Source organism: Lepisma saccharinum, chromosome 18, assembly GCF_977018435.1.
Source record: "Lepisma saccharinum chromosome 18, izLepSacc3.1, whole genome shotgun sequence".
NCBI lineage: Eukaryota > Metazoa > Arthropoda > Insecta > Zygentoma > Lepismatidae > Lepisma > Lepisma saccharinum.
The window spans coordinates 59,717,030-59,732,380 of record NC_139246.1 but is presented as its reverse complement, the minus strand read 5'-3'; the positions used below and the strand labels follow the sequence as shown (position 1 = coordinate 59,732,380).

Below are 15,351 nucleotides of genomic sequence, written 5' to 3'. Positions count from 1 at the left end.
AACAGAGAAGAGGAAGAGGAAGGGATTATCTACGAAGTAAAATGTAAAGAATGTCAGAGTGTGTACATAGGAGAAACGAAAAAGAGACTGAAAGATAGGTTGAAACAACATAGGGATGATGTACGACTTAAGAGAGAGAGAAATGCGATATTTAAACACACGAGAGAAACAGGACATGACATAGAGTGGGATGAGGCTAAGCAGATAGGAAGGGAGAAGAGAATGCTAGTGAGAAAATGGAAGGAAGCCAAGGAAATAGAGAGGAAAGGTGAAGAAGACACAATGAACTGGAATGGGGGACTGAAGTTAAACAAAGAATGGAAGAAAGTGTTAGAAAGAGTGGAAAGAACAAGAGAGAAAGAGGAGAGGAGAAGGAAGAAAATGAAGGAAAAAGAGCGTGATATATAAAGCCCAATCCACATTCTATATGAAAGTATATATTTTTCGCCTTTTAGGTGAAAGTATAGTGAAAGCCACCTGCGAGAAAGTTCCAAAACAACTTTCTATTAGTCTGGAGGGAGTAATGTTTTGTGTATATAATGCCCTGTTTTAGGTATCTTGTTACTTTTGTACTTGATACAGAGTCTGATGAAGACCTTGCTAGAAGGTTGAAACGTTACGTTTAGTTTATGTTTTTAATAAAATAAATTACTGCCTTGGTCAGCATATTTATATTTTTTCATAATAATGGAAACAAGGCTTAATGGTGTTATAATTGGACATTTTCCAAGGCTGATGAGGAAAATTAACAACTGGAAGGACTTGAAGAGGAAAGAAATACACAAAGACGAACAAGAGAAGTTTCTGAGAAAATGTTTGGAGAGAGGCACAGCACCTAAAGGATTAAAAATAAGTAAGAAGGGAGTGGTTTGCAATACCAGGAGATGGAAGATATTGGTTCAGAAAATGGAAAAAGAACTGATATGGAATGAAATAAGGGCAAGAAGAAAGGAGATAAAAATAATAAAGGAGAACCTTAAAAGCATTGAAAAAGCTATTGAAGATGGTCTCACCATTTTTACGAGAGAATATACATTTTACGAAATGAAAAGCTGGCAGGAGAAATTTAGAGAGAAAATACAAATAAAGTTGAAAAAGAAGGGAGAGGGACTAGGATGGAAAGAAGAAAGGGGAGAAGAGGAAGAAGAAGAGGATACCAGAAAAAGAGTTGTGGTAATAGGGAACGTTGACCTATCAAAAGAAGAGGAAGCTTTTTTAAAACTAGGAAGAGGTTTCAAAGTTAAAGAAAGAAATGTAGATTATGAGGAAGTTATATATGACATTGAAGAAGCAGTACTCCATATAAAAGAAGAACCAGCTAGAGACAAGATTAGAAGAAGAACAGCAGCCATACTGAAGAAAGAAATGGGAAAACAAAGAAAAGTAGATAATTTGAGTCAGAAAGAAAGGGAAGGGATAAAGAAAATCAAGAAAAGAAATGATGTGGTGATAGAGCAGGCAGATAAAGGAGGAGCAATTGTGGTGATGGAAAGAGAATGGTACGAGAGGAAGTTTGAAGACCTAAAAGAAAATGGATATGAGGAGATTTGTGGAACAGAAGAAGAACAAACTATAAAAGAAAGGGTCATACAAGACTGTAGGAAGAGTGGATTCAAGAAATGCATAAAGGAGACAGGAAGACTACCAAGTTTGAAGGGTTTTCCAAAGATACACAAAGAGGAGATAAAGTTAAGACCAGTAATGAATTGCAGAAACAATATTTTGGAACCCTTGGAAAAGAAATTAAAGAAAGTTATTGAAGTGTTAGTAACACAGCAAGAAAGCAGAGCAGTTAAGAACAGTGAGCAAGTAGTAGACCTCATAAAAGGACTTAAGTTAAATGAGATGAAGACGACAATGTTTAGCTTAGATGTAAAAAGTATGTTCCCAAGCATCAAGAGGGAACACGTTTTGGACATTATTAAAAAGAGAATGGGAAAGGAAATTATAGGAGAATGGGATAGTGAAAGGGTAGTGAAGGCGCTGGAAACCATTTGGAATAACGGTTACAGTATAATGGGAGATAAAATAATGTTAATGAGTGAAGGACTGAATATAGGTTCTAGCCTAAGCCCAGCATTGGCTGAATTGGTTATGAATGAATGGGAAAAGAAAGTGATAGAAAAAGGAGGTGACAAAATAATTTTGTTTTGCAGATATGTGGACGATTGTTTTGGCATATGGAAGGGAACAAAGAGGCAGCTTGACATTTTTGCCAAAGAAATACAAGATGAAGAAAGAGGGATTTTATTGGAACTTGAAATAGAAGAAGAAGGCAAGTTAAGCTACCTTGATATATTGATGAAAAGGAAGAGAGGGGAAGAAATTGAAACCGCTTGGCATCAGAAGAAGTGTGCAGCAGGGGTATTCTGCCACAAAAGAAGTGATGTAAGTGAGGTGACAAAAAGAAATTTCATAAAGAATACGGAGGACAGAATAACGAAAATATGCACGAAGGAATGTGAAAAAGAAGGCAAAATAAATAGCCTTTGGAAACAGCTGGAAAAGAATGGCTATGAGAAGCAGGATAGACTGGACATAAACAGAAGAAGGAAGAAAAGAGGAAGGGGAGAATTGGAAGAGAAAGAGAAAGATGAAGAGAAAGAAAAAGAGAGGTGGTTTGGAATAAGGAGTATGGGTGAGACCACAGAAAAGATATGCAAAGTGCTTAGGAAAGCGGGCATTAAAACTTACAGAAAGGGAGGGAGAAGCATCTTAGGAATAGCGAAGAATGCAAACAAGAAAAAGAAAAACAGAGAAGAGGAAGAGGAAGGGATTATCTACGAAGTAAAATGTAAAGAATGTCAGAGTGTGTACATAGGAGAAACGAAAAAGAGACTGAAAGATAGGTTGAAACAACATAGGGATGATGTACGACTTAAGAGAGAGAGAAATGCGATATTTAAACACACGAGAGAAACAGGACATGACATAGAGTGGGATGAGGCTAAGCAGATAGGAAGGGAGAAGAGAATGCTAGTGAGAAAATGGAAGGAAGCCAAGGAAATAGAGAGGAAAGGTGAAGAAGACACAATGAACTGGAATGGAGGACTGAAGTTAAACAAAGAATGGAAGAAAGTGTTAGAAAGAGTGGAAAGAACAAGAGAGAAAGAGGAGAGGAGAAGGAAGAAAATGAAGGAAAAAGAGCGTGATATATAAAGCCCAATCCACATTCTATATGAAAGTATATATTTTTCGCCTTTTAGGTGAAAGTATAGTGAAAGCCACCTGCGAGAAAGTTCCAAAACAACTTTCTATTAGTCTGGAGGGAGTAATGTTTTGTGTATATAATGCCCTGTTTTAGGTATCTTGTTACTTTTGTACTTGATACAGAGTCTGATGAAGACCTTGCTAGAAGGTTGAAACGTTACGTTTAGTTTATGTTTTTAATAAAATAAATTACTGCCTTGGTCAGCATATTTATACTTTTTCATAATAATGGAAACAAGGCTTAATGGTGTTATAATTGGACATTTTCCAAGGCTGATGAGGAAAATTAACAACTGGAAGGACTTGAAGAGGAAAGAAATACACAAAGACGAACAAGAGAAGTTTCTGAGAAAATGTTTGGAGAGAGGCACAGCACCTAAAGGATTAAAAATAAGTAAGAAGGGAGTGGTTTGCAATACCAGGAGATGGAAGATATTGGTTCAGAAAATGGAAAAAGAACTGATATGGAATGAAATAAGGGCAAGAAGAAAGGAGATAAAAATAATAAAGGAGAACCTTAAAAGAATTGAAAAAGCTATTGAAGATGGTCTCACCATTTTTACGAGAGAATATACATTTTACGAAATGAAAAGCTGGCAGGAGAAATTTAGAGAGAAAATACAAATAAAGTTGAAAAAGAAGGGAGAGGGACTAGGATGGAAAGAAGAAAGGGGAGAAGAGGAAGAAGAAGAGGATACCAGAAAAAGAGTTGTGGTAATAGGGAACGTTGACCTATCAAAAGAAGAGGAAGCTTTTTTAAAACTAGGAAGAGGTTTCAAAGTTAAAGAAAGAAATGTAGATTATGAGGAAGTTATATATGACATTGAAGAAGCAGTACTCCATATAAAAGAAGAACCAGCTAGAGACAAGATTAGAAGAAGAACAGCAGCCATACTGAAGAAAGAAATGGGAAAACAAAGAAAAGTAGATAATTTGAGTCAGAAAGAAAGGGAAGGGATAAAGAAAATCAAGAAAAGAAATGATGTGGTGATAGAGCAGGCAGATAAAGGAGGAGCAATTGTGGTGATGGAAAGAGAATGGTACGAGAGGAAGTCTGAAGACCTAAAAGAAAATGGATATGAGGAGATTTGTGGAACAGAAGAAGAACAAACTATAAAAGAAAGGGTCATACAAGACTGTAGGAAGAGTGGATTCAAGAAATGCATAAAGGAGACAGGAAGACTACCAAGTTTGAAGGGTTTTCCAAAGATACACAAAGAGGAGATAAAGTTAAGACCAGTAATGAATTGCAGAAACAATATTTTGGAACCCTTGGAAAAGAAATTAAAGAAAGTTATTGAAGTGTTAGTAACACAGCAAGAAAGCAGAGCAGTTAAGAACAGTGAGCAAGTAGTAGACCTCATAAAAGGACTTAAGTTAAATGAGATGAAGACGACAATGTTTAGCTTAGATGTAAAAAGTATGTTCCCAAGCATCAAGAGGGAACACGTTTTGGACATTATTAAAAAGAGAATGGGAAAGGAAATTATAGGAGAATGGGATAGTGAAAGGGTAGTGAAGGCGCTGGAAACCATTTGGAATAACGGTTACAGTATAATGGGAGATAAAATAATGTTAATGAGTGAAGGACTGAATATAGGTTCTAGCCTAAGCCCAGCATTGGCTGAATTGGTTATGAATGAATGGGAAAAGAAAGTGATAGAAAAAGGAGGTGACAAAATAATTTTGTTTTGCAGATATGTGGACGATTGTTTTGGCATATGGAAGGGAACAAAGAGGCAGCTTGACATTTTTGCCAAAGAAATACAAGATGAAGAAAGAGGGATTTTATTGGAACTTGAAATAGAAGAAGAAGGCAAGTTAAGCTACCTTGATATATTGATGAAAAGGAAGAGAGGAGAAGAAATTGAAACCGCTTGGCATCAGAAGAAGTGTGCAGCAGGGGTATTCTGCCACAAAAGAAGTGATGTAAGTGAGGTGACAAAAAGAAATTTCATAAAGAATACGGAGGACAGAATAACGAAAATATGCACGAAGGAATGTGAAAAAGAAGGCAAAATAAATAGCCTTTGGAAACAGCTGGAAAAGAATGGCTATGAGAAGCAGGATAGACTGGACATAAACAGAAGAAGGAAGAAAAGAGGAAGGGGAGAATTGGAAGAGAAAGATGAAGAGAAAGAAAAAGAGAGGTGGTTTGGAATAAGGAGTATGGGTGAGACCACAGAAAAGATATGCAAAGTGCTTAGGAAAGCGGGCATTAAAACTTACAGAAAGGGAGGGAGAAGCATCTTAGGAATAGCGAAGAATGCAAACAAGAAAAAGAAAAACAGAGAAGAGGAAGAGGAAGGGATTATCTACGAAGTAAAATGTAAAGAATGTCAGAGTGTGTACATAGGAGAAACGAAAAAGAGACTGAAAGATAGGTTGAAACAACATAGGGATGATGTACGACTTAAGAGAGAGAGAAATGCGATATTTAAACACACGAGAGAAACAGGACATGACATAGAGTGGGATGAGGCTAAGCAGATAGGAAGGGAGAAGAGAATGCTAGTGAGAAAATGGAAGGAAGCCAAGGAAATAGAGAGGAAAGGTGAAGAAGACACAATGAACTGGAATGGGGGACTGAAGTTAAACAAAGAATGGAAGAAAGTGTTAGAAAGAGTGGAAGAACAAGAGAGAAAGAGGAGAGGAGAAGGAAGAAAATGAAGGAAAAAGAGCGTGATATATAAAGCCCAATCCACATTCTATATGAAAGTATATATTTTTCGCCTTTTAGGTGAAAGTATAGTGAAAGCCACCTGCGAGAAAGTTCCAAAACAACTTTCTATTAGTCTGGAGGGAGTAATGTTTTGTGTATATAATGCCCTGTTTTAGGTATCTTGTTACTTTTGTACTTGATACAGAGTCTGATGAAGACCTTGCTAGAAGGTTGAAACGTTACGTTTAGTTTATGTTTTTAATAAAATAAATTACTGCCTTGGTCAGCATATTTATATTTTTTCATTAAAAACCTACCTGAATCACAAGCGCCTCTGCACAACAGTAGACGTCATTGTTGTGGATGATCCAACTACTGATTGATTTGGTTTATTTTATTTTGCTTTTCTACCACTTTTGGGTAATTGCGAATATGAATATGAGTGATGATATTGATGATGGGACACTGACAAAGAACACCCGTGCTCACGCCGGGATTCGAACCAGGGACCTCGGTCGTCTTGGCGCACTGTGCAAAGCAGAGTGGATGATCCAAATATCGTACACTCTACTGACGTAACAGTACCGATTAGTAATTCAGACCACTGTTTATTACATCTTGAGAATGCTGATAACATTTTAAAATAATTTTGTCAAGAGACCATTCGATGTTAAGAGTTTTCAAATGAATGCTAAACATTTCCATTGACACAACATTAAGTAGTTAGACAATAACGAAAAAATACAATAAAAAATTAATAGTTTTGCGGGTTAAGTGGTAGAGCAGCCACAGGCTGAACTTCTACCACGAGGACATCACCAACTTACTTGACAAAAACTGTGTTGATCTTTTAGTTTCTAATGCACATCGCTGTTCGTGCGATAAATTATACAATGCAGTGGGTATTAAGAAGCAGTATATTTGAGATTGGTAAAGTTACGTCAGTCAATATTGCGTATTGTAGCATCACATAGCACGAGTTGCATGAGCGCGAAGAACCGGGTAGAAATTCTACCGCTGTCGTCTGCTTCAGAAGGCAGGAAGGGTCACATGAACCAATCACGGTAGACCTCTCTGCTCCGTACGCTGGCGTAAGAGAGAGCATTTACGCGCGTGCTGTAGAAATTGAAGCTTTCCCTCCAGAAAGGCAGCAAGGAATATAGAGACCAGGAAAGGCATTGAAAAGAGATGCTAGAACGAGTGTTGAGACTGGAGCGTTGCAAGCGGATCGCGAAAAATAGCTACTATAATGCCATGAAGGTCAAACATATATGAAATTAGTCACGTTTTACTTTATAATCGCAGCATTTAAGCATTTTTGGAATTTTAAATCTGGGAAAGCCGGGCGTATGGGCGTACTATAACGCTACGCCACTGATCGTAAGCTGCTAAATGTAAGCATTCAGTGCTCGAGTGCCTATCTTTCGGTTCACAGTTTTCAAATATAGTTTTGACATTGTAATGAATCAGTGTACATTCTGTTTTGGGAATCAGTGAATTTATGACCGTCACTGAGCAGAAGCAATAACTAGTCTTCTCTTCCAAACATAAGGGTTTTTGTCTAGTCTATTCTTCCAGTCACAGAATGGTTTGATTTGATTCTGATGAGTTTATTGTCATTTAGCGTCGTTTTTCTGCCACTTTTGGCTAATCGTGTCGATGAGGATGAGTGAAGATACGAACCACTGTGCAAGCGAAAAAACACTTCGGTCGAATTTCAGCGTTCAAAATACGCCTTTTGGCTCCTTTACAATATACAAAAGTCACGGTACGATTACTTTACAGACTTCATTTTCATTTGAATATTTGTCCTTGTACTCACAGTGTGATGGCATGTGTGGGCATGACTTGAAAACTATAAAGATACCAAATGCCATTTATATAATTTTTTTTCAAAGAAATTTTGTGAGAATAACGTACCATAAAATCGACAAGATCGTAGATTCAAAATAAACTTGTAGATTTTAACATACACTATTCTCAACAAATTTCTTTGAAAAAGAAAGATATGATCTAAGTGATGCTTGAACAGTGGAGTACGTACTATACGCCATGTTACCCCGTTTAGCACTGGTAAACCAACTTTTTTCTTTTATTTTTACACATTTAACTTTAATGGCCAATATCTCATTATATAACATTACGTGTATGTATTATGCAAACTATTAAACTATGCTTCTAAACCAGTATTTTAAGTAAATTATTTAAAGAACTTAAAGACTGATTTACGTACGCCACTGATCGTTCAGAATCGCACCCTGCTGACAACCGGGTTTCCTCCCCGATTGCACAGGGAGGCGAGAGTGATGATATGACGAAATTGATGAAGGGACACGCCACACATAACAAACAACTATACTCAGGTCAGGACCTCGGGCATCCAACTACTCAGCCACGGAGGTCGTCACATATACAGGGTTATTCAAAATGATGGACTCACTTTTATTCATGTATATTTTCTTGAATATACATTGAATATGAATAATATACATACAAGAGAGAGAGGAAGGTCTAAAGTTTCGAATACTACCGCTAGAGTGCAGTTGCGTAACCAACCGCTTGAGTGTGCGTGCTCGCGCCACCAAGTACGCTTCAGTTCAGTTCCGAGTAAGATGGCCACCGTGCAGCATAAGATTTTCTGCGTTCTTGAGTTCGGCAAAACTGAGTCGGCAACTGCAGTGCAGCGGGCATTCCGTCTCTGATTCGGCATAGAACCGCCAACTAGGAAGAGCATATGCCGTTGGTTTAACCAATTTCAACGGACTGGATGTCTCTGCAAAGGAAAAAGCACGGGCCGACCGCGTGTGTCAGAGGAGGACGTGAGACGAATTTAAGACAGTTATGTGCGCAGTCCTAGAAAGTCAACCAATACAACTAGCAGAGAACTTGGAATACCTCAACCAACTGTATGGCGAGATTAGAGACGCCGTTTACTGTACAAGCCACACCGCTTACAACTTGTACAGGCGCTCCTCGGGATTGACAAACAAAAGCGTATTGAATTTTGTGTGAACATGCTAGAAAGAAATGGAGGATGCCACTTTTCTCCCGCTGTAGTGTTCAGTGACAAAGCGACGTTTCACTTTAGCGGGAAAGTGAACAGGCACAATGTTCGTATATAGGGTCTGGAAAATCCCCGTGCAACACTGCCACTTGAGAGAGACTCACCAAAGGTAAATTTTTTGTGTGCCTTATCGCACAGAAAGATTTGCGGACTTTTTTATTCGGAGAGCACGGTAAGTGGGATTACATATCTGGACATGTTGGTACACTGGCTTTTTCCTCAACTTAATGAAGATTCCAAAACCTTCATCTTTTCATCAAAATGGAGCTCCGCCCCATTGGCACCTTGCTGTTCGAGGATTTCTGAATGAAGCCCTCCCTCAAGGATGGATAGGTCGCAAGGAAAATGAAGACCTGACTATTCTGTTGTGGTTCCGAGATTTTCTGATCTCACGCCATGTGACTTTTTCTTGTGGGGGTATGTCAAAGAAGCAGTGTACGTATCACCTCTTCCAACAACTCTGTCCGACCTTCGGAACCGTATCACAGTTGTGGTGAACTCAGTAACACAAGAGATGCTTCTTCGTGAGTGGGATGAGTTCGGCTACCACTTAGATGTTTGCCGTGCAGCAGACGCTGGCCATATTGAACATCTATAACCTCTATTGTCAATTTGTATACTTTAGACCTTCCTCTCTCTATTGTATGTATATTATTCACATTCAATGTATATTCAAGGAAATATACATGAATGAAAGTGAGTCCATCATTTTGAATAACACTGTACATATATTCGTTTAGTTCATATTAGCTGATTCACAATAACATCTACAAAAATGTACAATCGAGTGAGTTGCAGGTGGCAATTGTATAGTAACAGACGTATCTTCCAATATTAGGGAAATGGAGGTTTAAACAATACTTGATTATTCTCTTTTTTCTGTTTAAAGCAAATTGTCGGCGTTGAGATGAAACAGAAAGGGAAACCACGAGGAAAACGTTCCTCTTCCATATCCTCTTCCAGCTATTCCATCTAAACTACCACACATTCTGATTTCAGAAAACTCATTGATAAAAAGTCTCCCCTAGATAGAATCTATTCAGAATAGAAAAGTCCTTACAGAAAACAGTGCCGAAGAAACTAAAACGAAAGCACCGAAGATACGAACTGAATGAGATATGAAAAACGGTGAAAGGGTCACAATAAAACAACAACTCAAACACCACAACAAGATGTGACACAAATTAAGATTACATCCCGTCTATGAAGACGAGAAACTGAATTTCAGTGAAAAGAAAGAACTTAAAATGCATAACTTCTATTGCAGCGGTTCCGAAACTTTTTCGTTTCACGGCTCCCTTAGTGTTTCAAGATTTTTCAGCGATGCCCAAGTCAGAATGTAGGCCTATCTAACACTTGCAACGCTCTGTTATTAGAGTGGTTACGTTGCTTGCCTTATTTTAAGAAATAAACATACTCGTATATTTTTAATTCAGAAACATTTCACATGTAAAAAGTACTAAATAAGCACATATTTGGAACAGTCATATCATTGATTAAATTTTAATGACAATATTGAAACATATTGCTGCGCCCATGTAAGCAACCCAAGGCGCCAACAACGAAGGAAGCATATTGTACGGAAATTACATGTGATGAAACGTTGCATACGCCTTTGTCTACAAAGAGGCAAAGCACATAGTGATGTAACCTCTATGTGATACAACTTGTTATCATGGAACACATACTTAAGTAATAAATTATAACCTTCGCTTATCCGCGAAGAACTTTGGTGAGCTCCGTCCTATACAAACAGAAAAAAAAGTTATGCCGTATAATGTGACTTTGTAGTATTCAGAAACTTACAAGAGTTGAAGAAGAAAAATCGAATAAAAAACATCGAAACCCTCTTCTTGCCTTGCTTTTGAAGCTAACTCGCACGTGTATTTCAAAGCACAATCTTCACTGCTCAGACGATGAATGGCCTGTAAGAGAGGAGAAAACTTGGTATTTAGAACCTGTTCATACTTTAGTGGAGGATTGTGAGTTGAAATTATCCATGTTGGATGACATCTTTATTCACAATGAACGGGAAAATAGAATTTTTCAACAAAATGAGAAATGGATATCTAAAATAACGTAAATTAAGCCTACCTTACCCGTGCCGTACGAGAAACTTACTTTCCTGCTTTCCTGAGGGGGCTCACAGGCTCACACTTTTTTTAATCATTAAAATTCAAGAAACCATTTTGTTATTGAATCATTGCTTCTTATGTTGATTGTATATGTATATGTATATGTGCAGTTATTTGTTAATTACAATAATTACAAAAATGTCATAATTAATAAGAAATAATAACCAATTATTACATGAGTGTCACACACATGTTTTACTATTCAAAAATTCACAAAAACATAATCTTTTTTCATTAATGCTTCTTTGTTTCGAGGTGCAGTTGTTTATTAATTATAATAATTACAGATCATTACCATCATTACCAACCAATTGTACACTGTCACTGACTTGAGTGTACCGAGTAACACACATTCAAAGATGGCGGCTGATAGACCCACCTAGGCATTTTTCCTTCTATTTGCATTAAACGTATGGTTTTTATTAACAGAACTAATACAGAAATATTTTTTATAAACATTGTCACAGTTGAAAAATAGAAAAAATGGAGGTGTGGACATGATGCCCGCCTCTCCGGTAAGCGAGAGTATTTGGTGTCCTCTAAGTATCATACATCATCGCCGGAACAGAAGCATAAGCGATTCAATCCGCCCTCTTCCTACTTGATCTACACTCGATTTGCTTACAATTATGGATAGAAGTAATGGGAAAAGAAGGAGACCGAGAATATGGACTCACCATAAAAACAAATTCTTCCATGAGAGAAAATATTCCATTTTCATCGTCCATGCTTCTTTCGTCACTAGAGAAGAAGTTCGTCAACGGCACCTCCACTGCTATGGGAAACCTTCCCCAGAACCAGATCACAGTGTAGGCCAAAGTAATTGTTTTTATTAGAAAGACCTGTGGCCAGCTAAAGGTGTCGATTGGGATGGGAATCACATTGTTCTGAGCTTGATTCCATGTGGTGTCACTCTCTTTACACACAGCACAAAGCACTACCAGGACTGGAAGGAATTTGAACCTAGAAAATTAAAAGCAGGAGTACTGAAAGTTTAATTGAAAACAGAACAAATATACAACAAGACTTAAGGCCGAATCACACGGAACTGGATTTCCGATAGGAATGGCCTAGTTGGTCCTGGACTGGCTGGCTACCCATCGTCTCGCACGATACTTGTTACCGTACATGTCGGAATACTTTTGTTCCCACAAGACATTGCCCAGAACAGGCAATCTAAGAAGATGAACGAGCGATTTAAAAAACGTTGTAAGAGAATTACTGCTGTTATTAAAAATGAAAACAGAAAAGTATGGACTAGAAATTGAACATTTAATATACTTGTAATAATAAGGATTTTCATTATCCGCTAATCATATTTGTCAAGTACAAATCTCATCGGTTTGCGGAGATACATAAAATATTAATGAACTGAACAAGAATGTGCATAATCTCTGTTAATTTTTCTTTTATCGAGAAGCCAACAAAAACAACCACCACTCGGAAACCACATTCACGAGTTTGCCTTGCAAACTTACAGATTATTTTCAAATGACCAAACTCCGCTGTGATTGGTTGTTCCCCAGAATTCAGTCGAGGAAAGCCAGTTGCATGTAGAACATGGCCCATTCTTCAAAACCAGTCAAGCAGGCAGCTTGTCTGCTATGATTTCCACCAGGTAACCGACTAGGGCATTCCCACTGGAAATCCAGTTCCGTGCGATTCGGCCTTAACATATACTGCCTTGCACTAGGATATAAGAAATCAGGCGCCTAGCAGAATATGCGCTGTTGTCGCATAGGCGCACGCGACCCTGTTCACAACTGGATTTGTTAGGAGGTTTACGAGTCTGCATGCTCTCTCTTTTCTGAACGATATACGTGATACAAGAATGACATCAACATTTGTAGAAAAGACTAGGGAAGACAACGACTGCTTTCCCTTCAGAGGGAGGATTGACGCTTGGAGTAGGCAACGCTGCATTGTAGACGTTGCCACACAGTGTACGCAGATATTCTTGAGCTTCGCTCGCTTTGCATTTTCCGTATATGATACCAGCGCACTTCTACCCAGTCGCCAAATTTCGAATTTGAATTTAAATTTGAATTTTTATAAACCATACATATTGGTATTTGGAGGGTTCGGTACAATTCAGACAAAAAAATAATAACACAAGATTATCTATAATTTACAATTTAAGTATTCACTAACGCTATTATATTCCTAATTTAATAATAGTTTCTTTCAATTTGTTTTTGTACCTTCTCAAATTTTCTGTTTTATATCATTTGGTAGGTTATTGAATATTTTAATTGCCATATGTTTGAATCCTTCTTGAACTAATGTTAGCCTGGTGAACTAGAAGCTGTTTGTTTCGGGTGTTATACAGGTATATACTATGTTCTATTGAGCTTCGTGGAGTAATATTTTTCTCGTTAGATAATGCCATTTCATATATATATATATATATATATATATACACACACACACACAGTGAAGCGAGGTTAATATATTATATTTATTAAACAACGTTTTCCACGATTCCTTAGTTTTTATTCCTGCCATAACTCTAACGACTTGCTTTTGTTCTCTAAATGCTTCTATACTTGCCGGTGAGTTCTCCCAAAAATTCTATTGCATAATTCATTAGTAAATGAAACACTGCATAATATACCTGAATTAGTGAATTTCGTGGTCGCTGGTGCAGTTTCTAATACCACTGTAGCACTGGTGCCAACTTATCTGGGGTAGGGCCCGAGCCCACACAATATTTTGTACTGTTGTTTAAGATTGTAAATAGTATTGCTTTCCGCTCCTCATTTGTTTTTATTTTACTCCCGCTGGGAGCTTCGTGCAAGAACTCGGAATTCTGGGAGCGTGATATTCGTACAAAGCGGCATGGTGCATGTCGGCTCGCGGCAGCGGGAGAACATTTCAGCTAGCCTATCGGATGTGGGCCTTTTTGTATTTCTTCAGTGTGCAAACGTATTTAATTATTATATAATACCATGTGAATTAAAGGACTTGTATCATATGCGAATTTGTTGCTATATCCGTTGTTCCAGCCCTATGGTAAGATAGACAATATGGCGTCATACCCAGAGATGCTAGTTTTCTTTCATGTTGATACGTGAAAGGTATCTGCAAACATTTATGGTCCTCCGCATTCCGGATATAGTGACAGTTGTTGTTTCGTGCAGTTCAGTGATCATCAGTTGTGACAGTGCTAATTGTGACAGTGCTAATTGTGACAGTGTTACAGAACGAACAGTGTTTTTGGTTTGCACAGATACATGTTTTCCGCGCTTTCGTAACGAACATCGTTACAACGAATTTTGCAGTGACCTTGAACTCGGTTGCGATTAAGTAGCATTAATCGTCACGGTACGGTGAAATCAGCTTTTTCAGGAACTCTTGTTTCGTCGTAGGATGATGCATTCTCTGTTTCTTCACCATCGTCGTGGGAGGAGGGATTGACTTTCTACGCGAGCGTCAAAGAAGCAAATCGGTGAGTAAGTCTGGTTCATTTTACATTTCCTTCCTTGTATTTTCCTTACCTTGCAACCATGGCCGACATTCAGCGTCTTATCAAAGAGAGAAATGCATGCAAGCGCAAACTCAAACGTATAGCTTCGTATGTTGATACTTACGATGAAGCATCAAGCAACATTCTAACAATCAAGACTCGCTTGGAGCATTTAAACGAGGTTTGGCTAAAATTAGAGGAAGTTCAAGACAGCATTGAACTACAATCAGTCGAAGGTGAACATGACGCGGCAAGAGAAGAAATTGAACGTATGTACTTTGATTTGAAAACAAGAATGCAAATTTTGATTGACAAGCATGTCACAAAGCCAGTTTCCCCTGAAACTAAACAATCTGCATCACGAGGAAGTACGCAGGTGAAGCTTCCGGCAATTGCATTACCACATTTTAGCGGTAATTACACGCAGTGGGTGTCTTTCAAGGACACGTTCGTATCGCTGATACACAACAATGTAGATATTTCAAATGTTCAGAAGTTTCAGTATTTGCGCGTATCATTGAAAGGCGAGGCCTTACATCTAATTCAAAATTTGCCAATGACAGAAGCAAATTACGCTATTGCTTGGGAGCAACTCAATGAGCGATACGACAATAAAAGGTTGATAGCAGTGTCACATGTAAATGATATTTTACATATCAATCCAGTTGTAAAGGAGAATTGTCAGGAACTTCGTTCATTTACAAACACTGCAGTTAGCTCTATTTCAGCGCTCAAAATGATAGCTGAAGACACGTCGTTAACTGATATAATTTTAGTTCAGCATCTTGTTTCAAATCTCGACCCTGCAACGAGA

At 38.0% G+C, this 15,351-nt stretch overlaps 1 protein-coding gene across 1 annotated transcript in view; it reads right to left on the bottom strand.

The window, feature by feature from the left end:
* Window positions 1–14,579, bottom strand: part of LOC146002301 (uncharacterized) — a 41,453-nt gene extending 26,874 nt beyond the window's left edge. Inside the window, exons 1-3 of the mRNA XM_083140012.1 lie at window positions 14,569–14,579; window positions 11,749–12,034; window positions 10,743–10,861 (exon numbers count right to left, since the gene is read on the bottom strand). Of these exons, the coding sequence (XP_082996138.1) occupies window positions 10,743–10,861; window positions 11,749–12,034; window positions 14,569–14,579 (416 nt within the window). The remainder of the gene's footprint in view (window positions 1–10,742; window positions 10,862–11,748; window positions 12,035–14,568) is intronic.
* Between the last annotated feature and the right edge of the window lie 772 nt (window positions 14,580–15,351).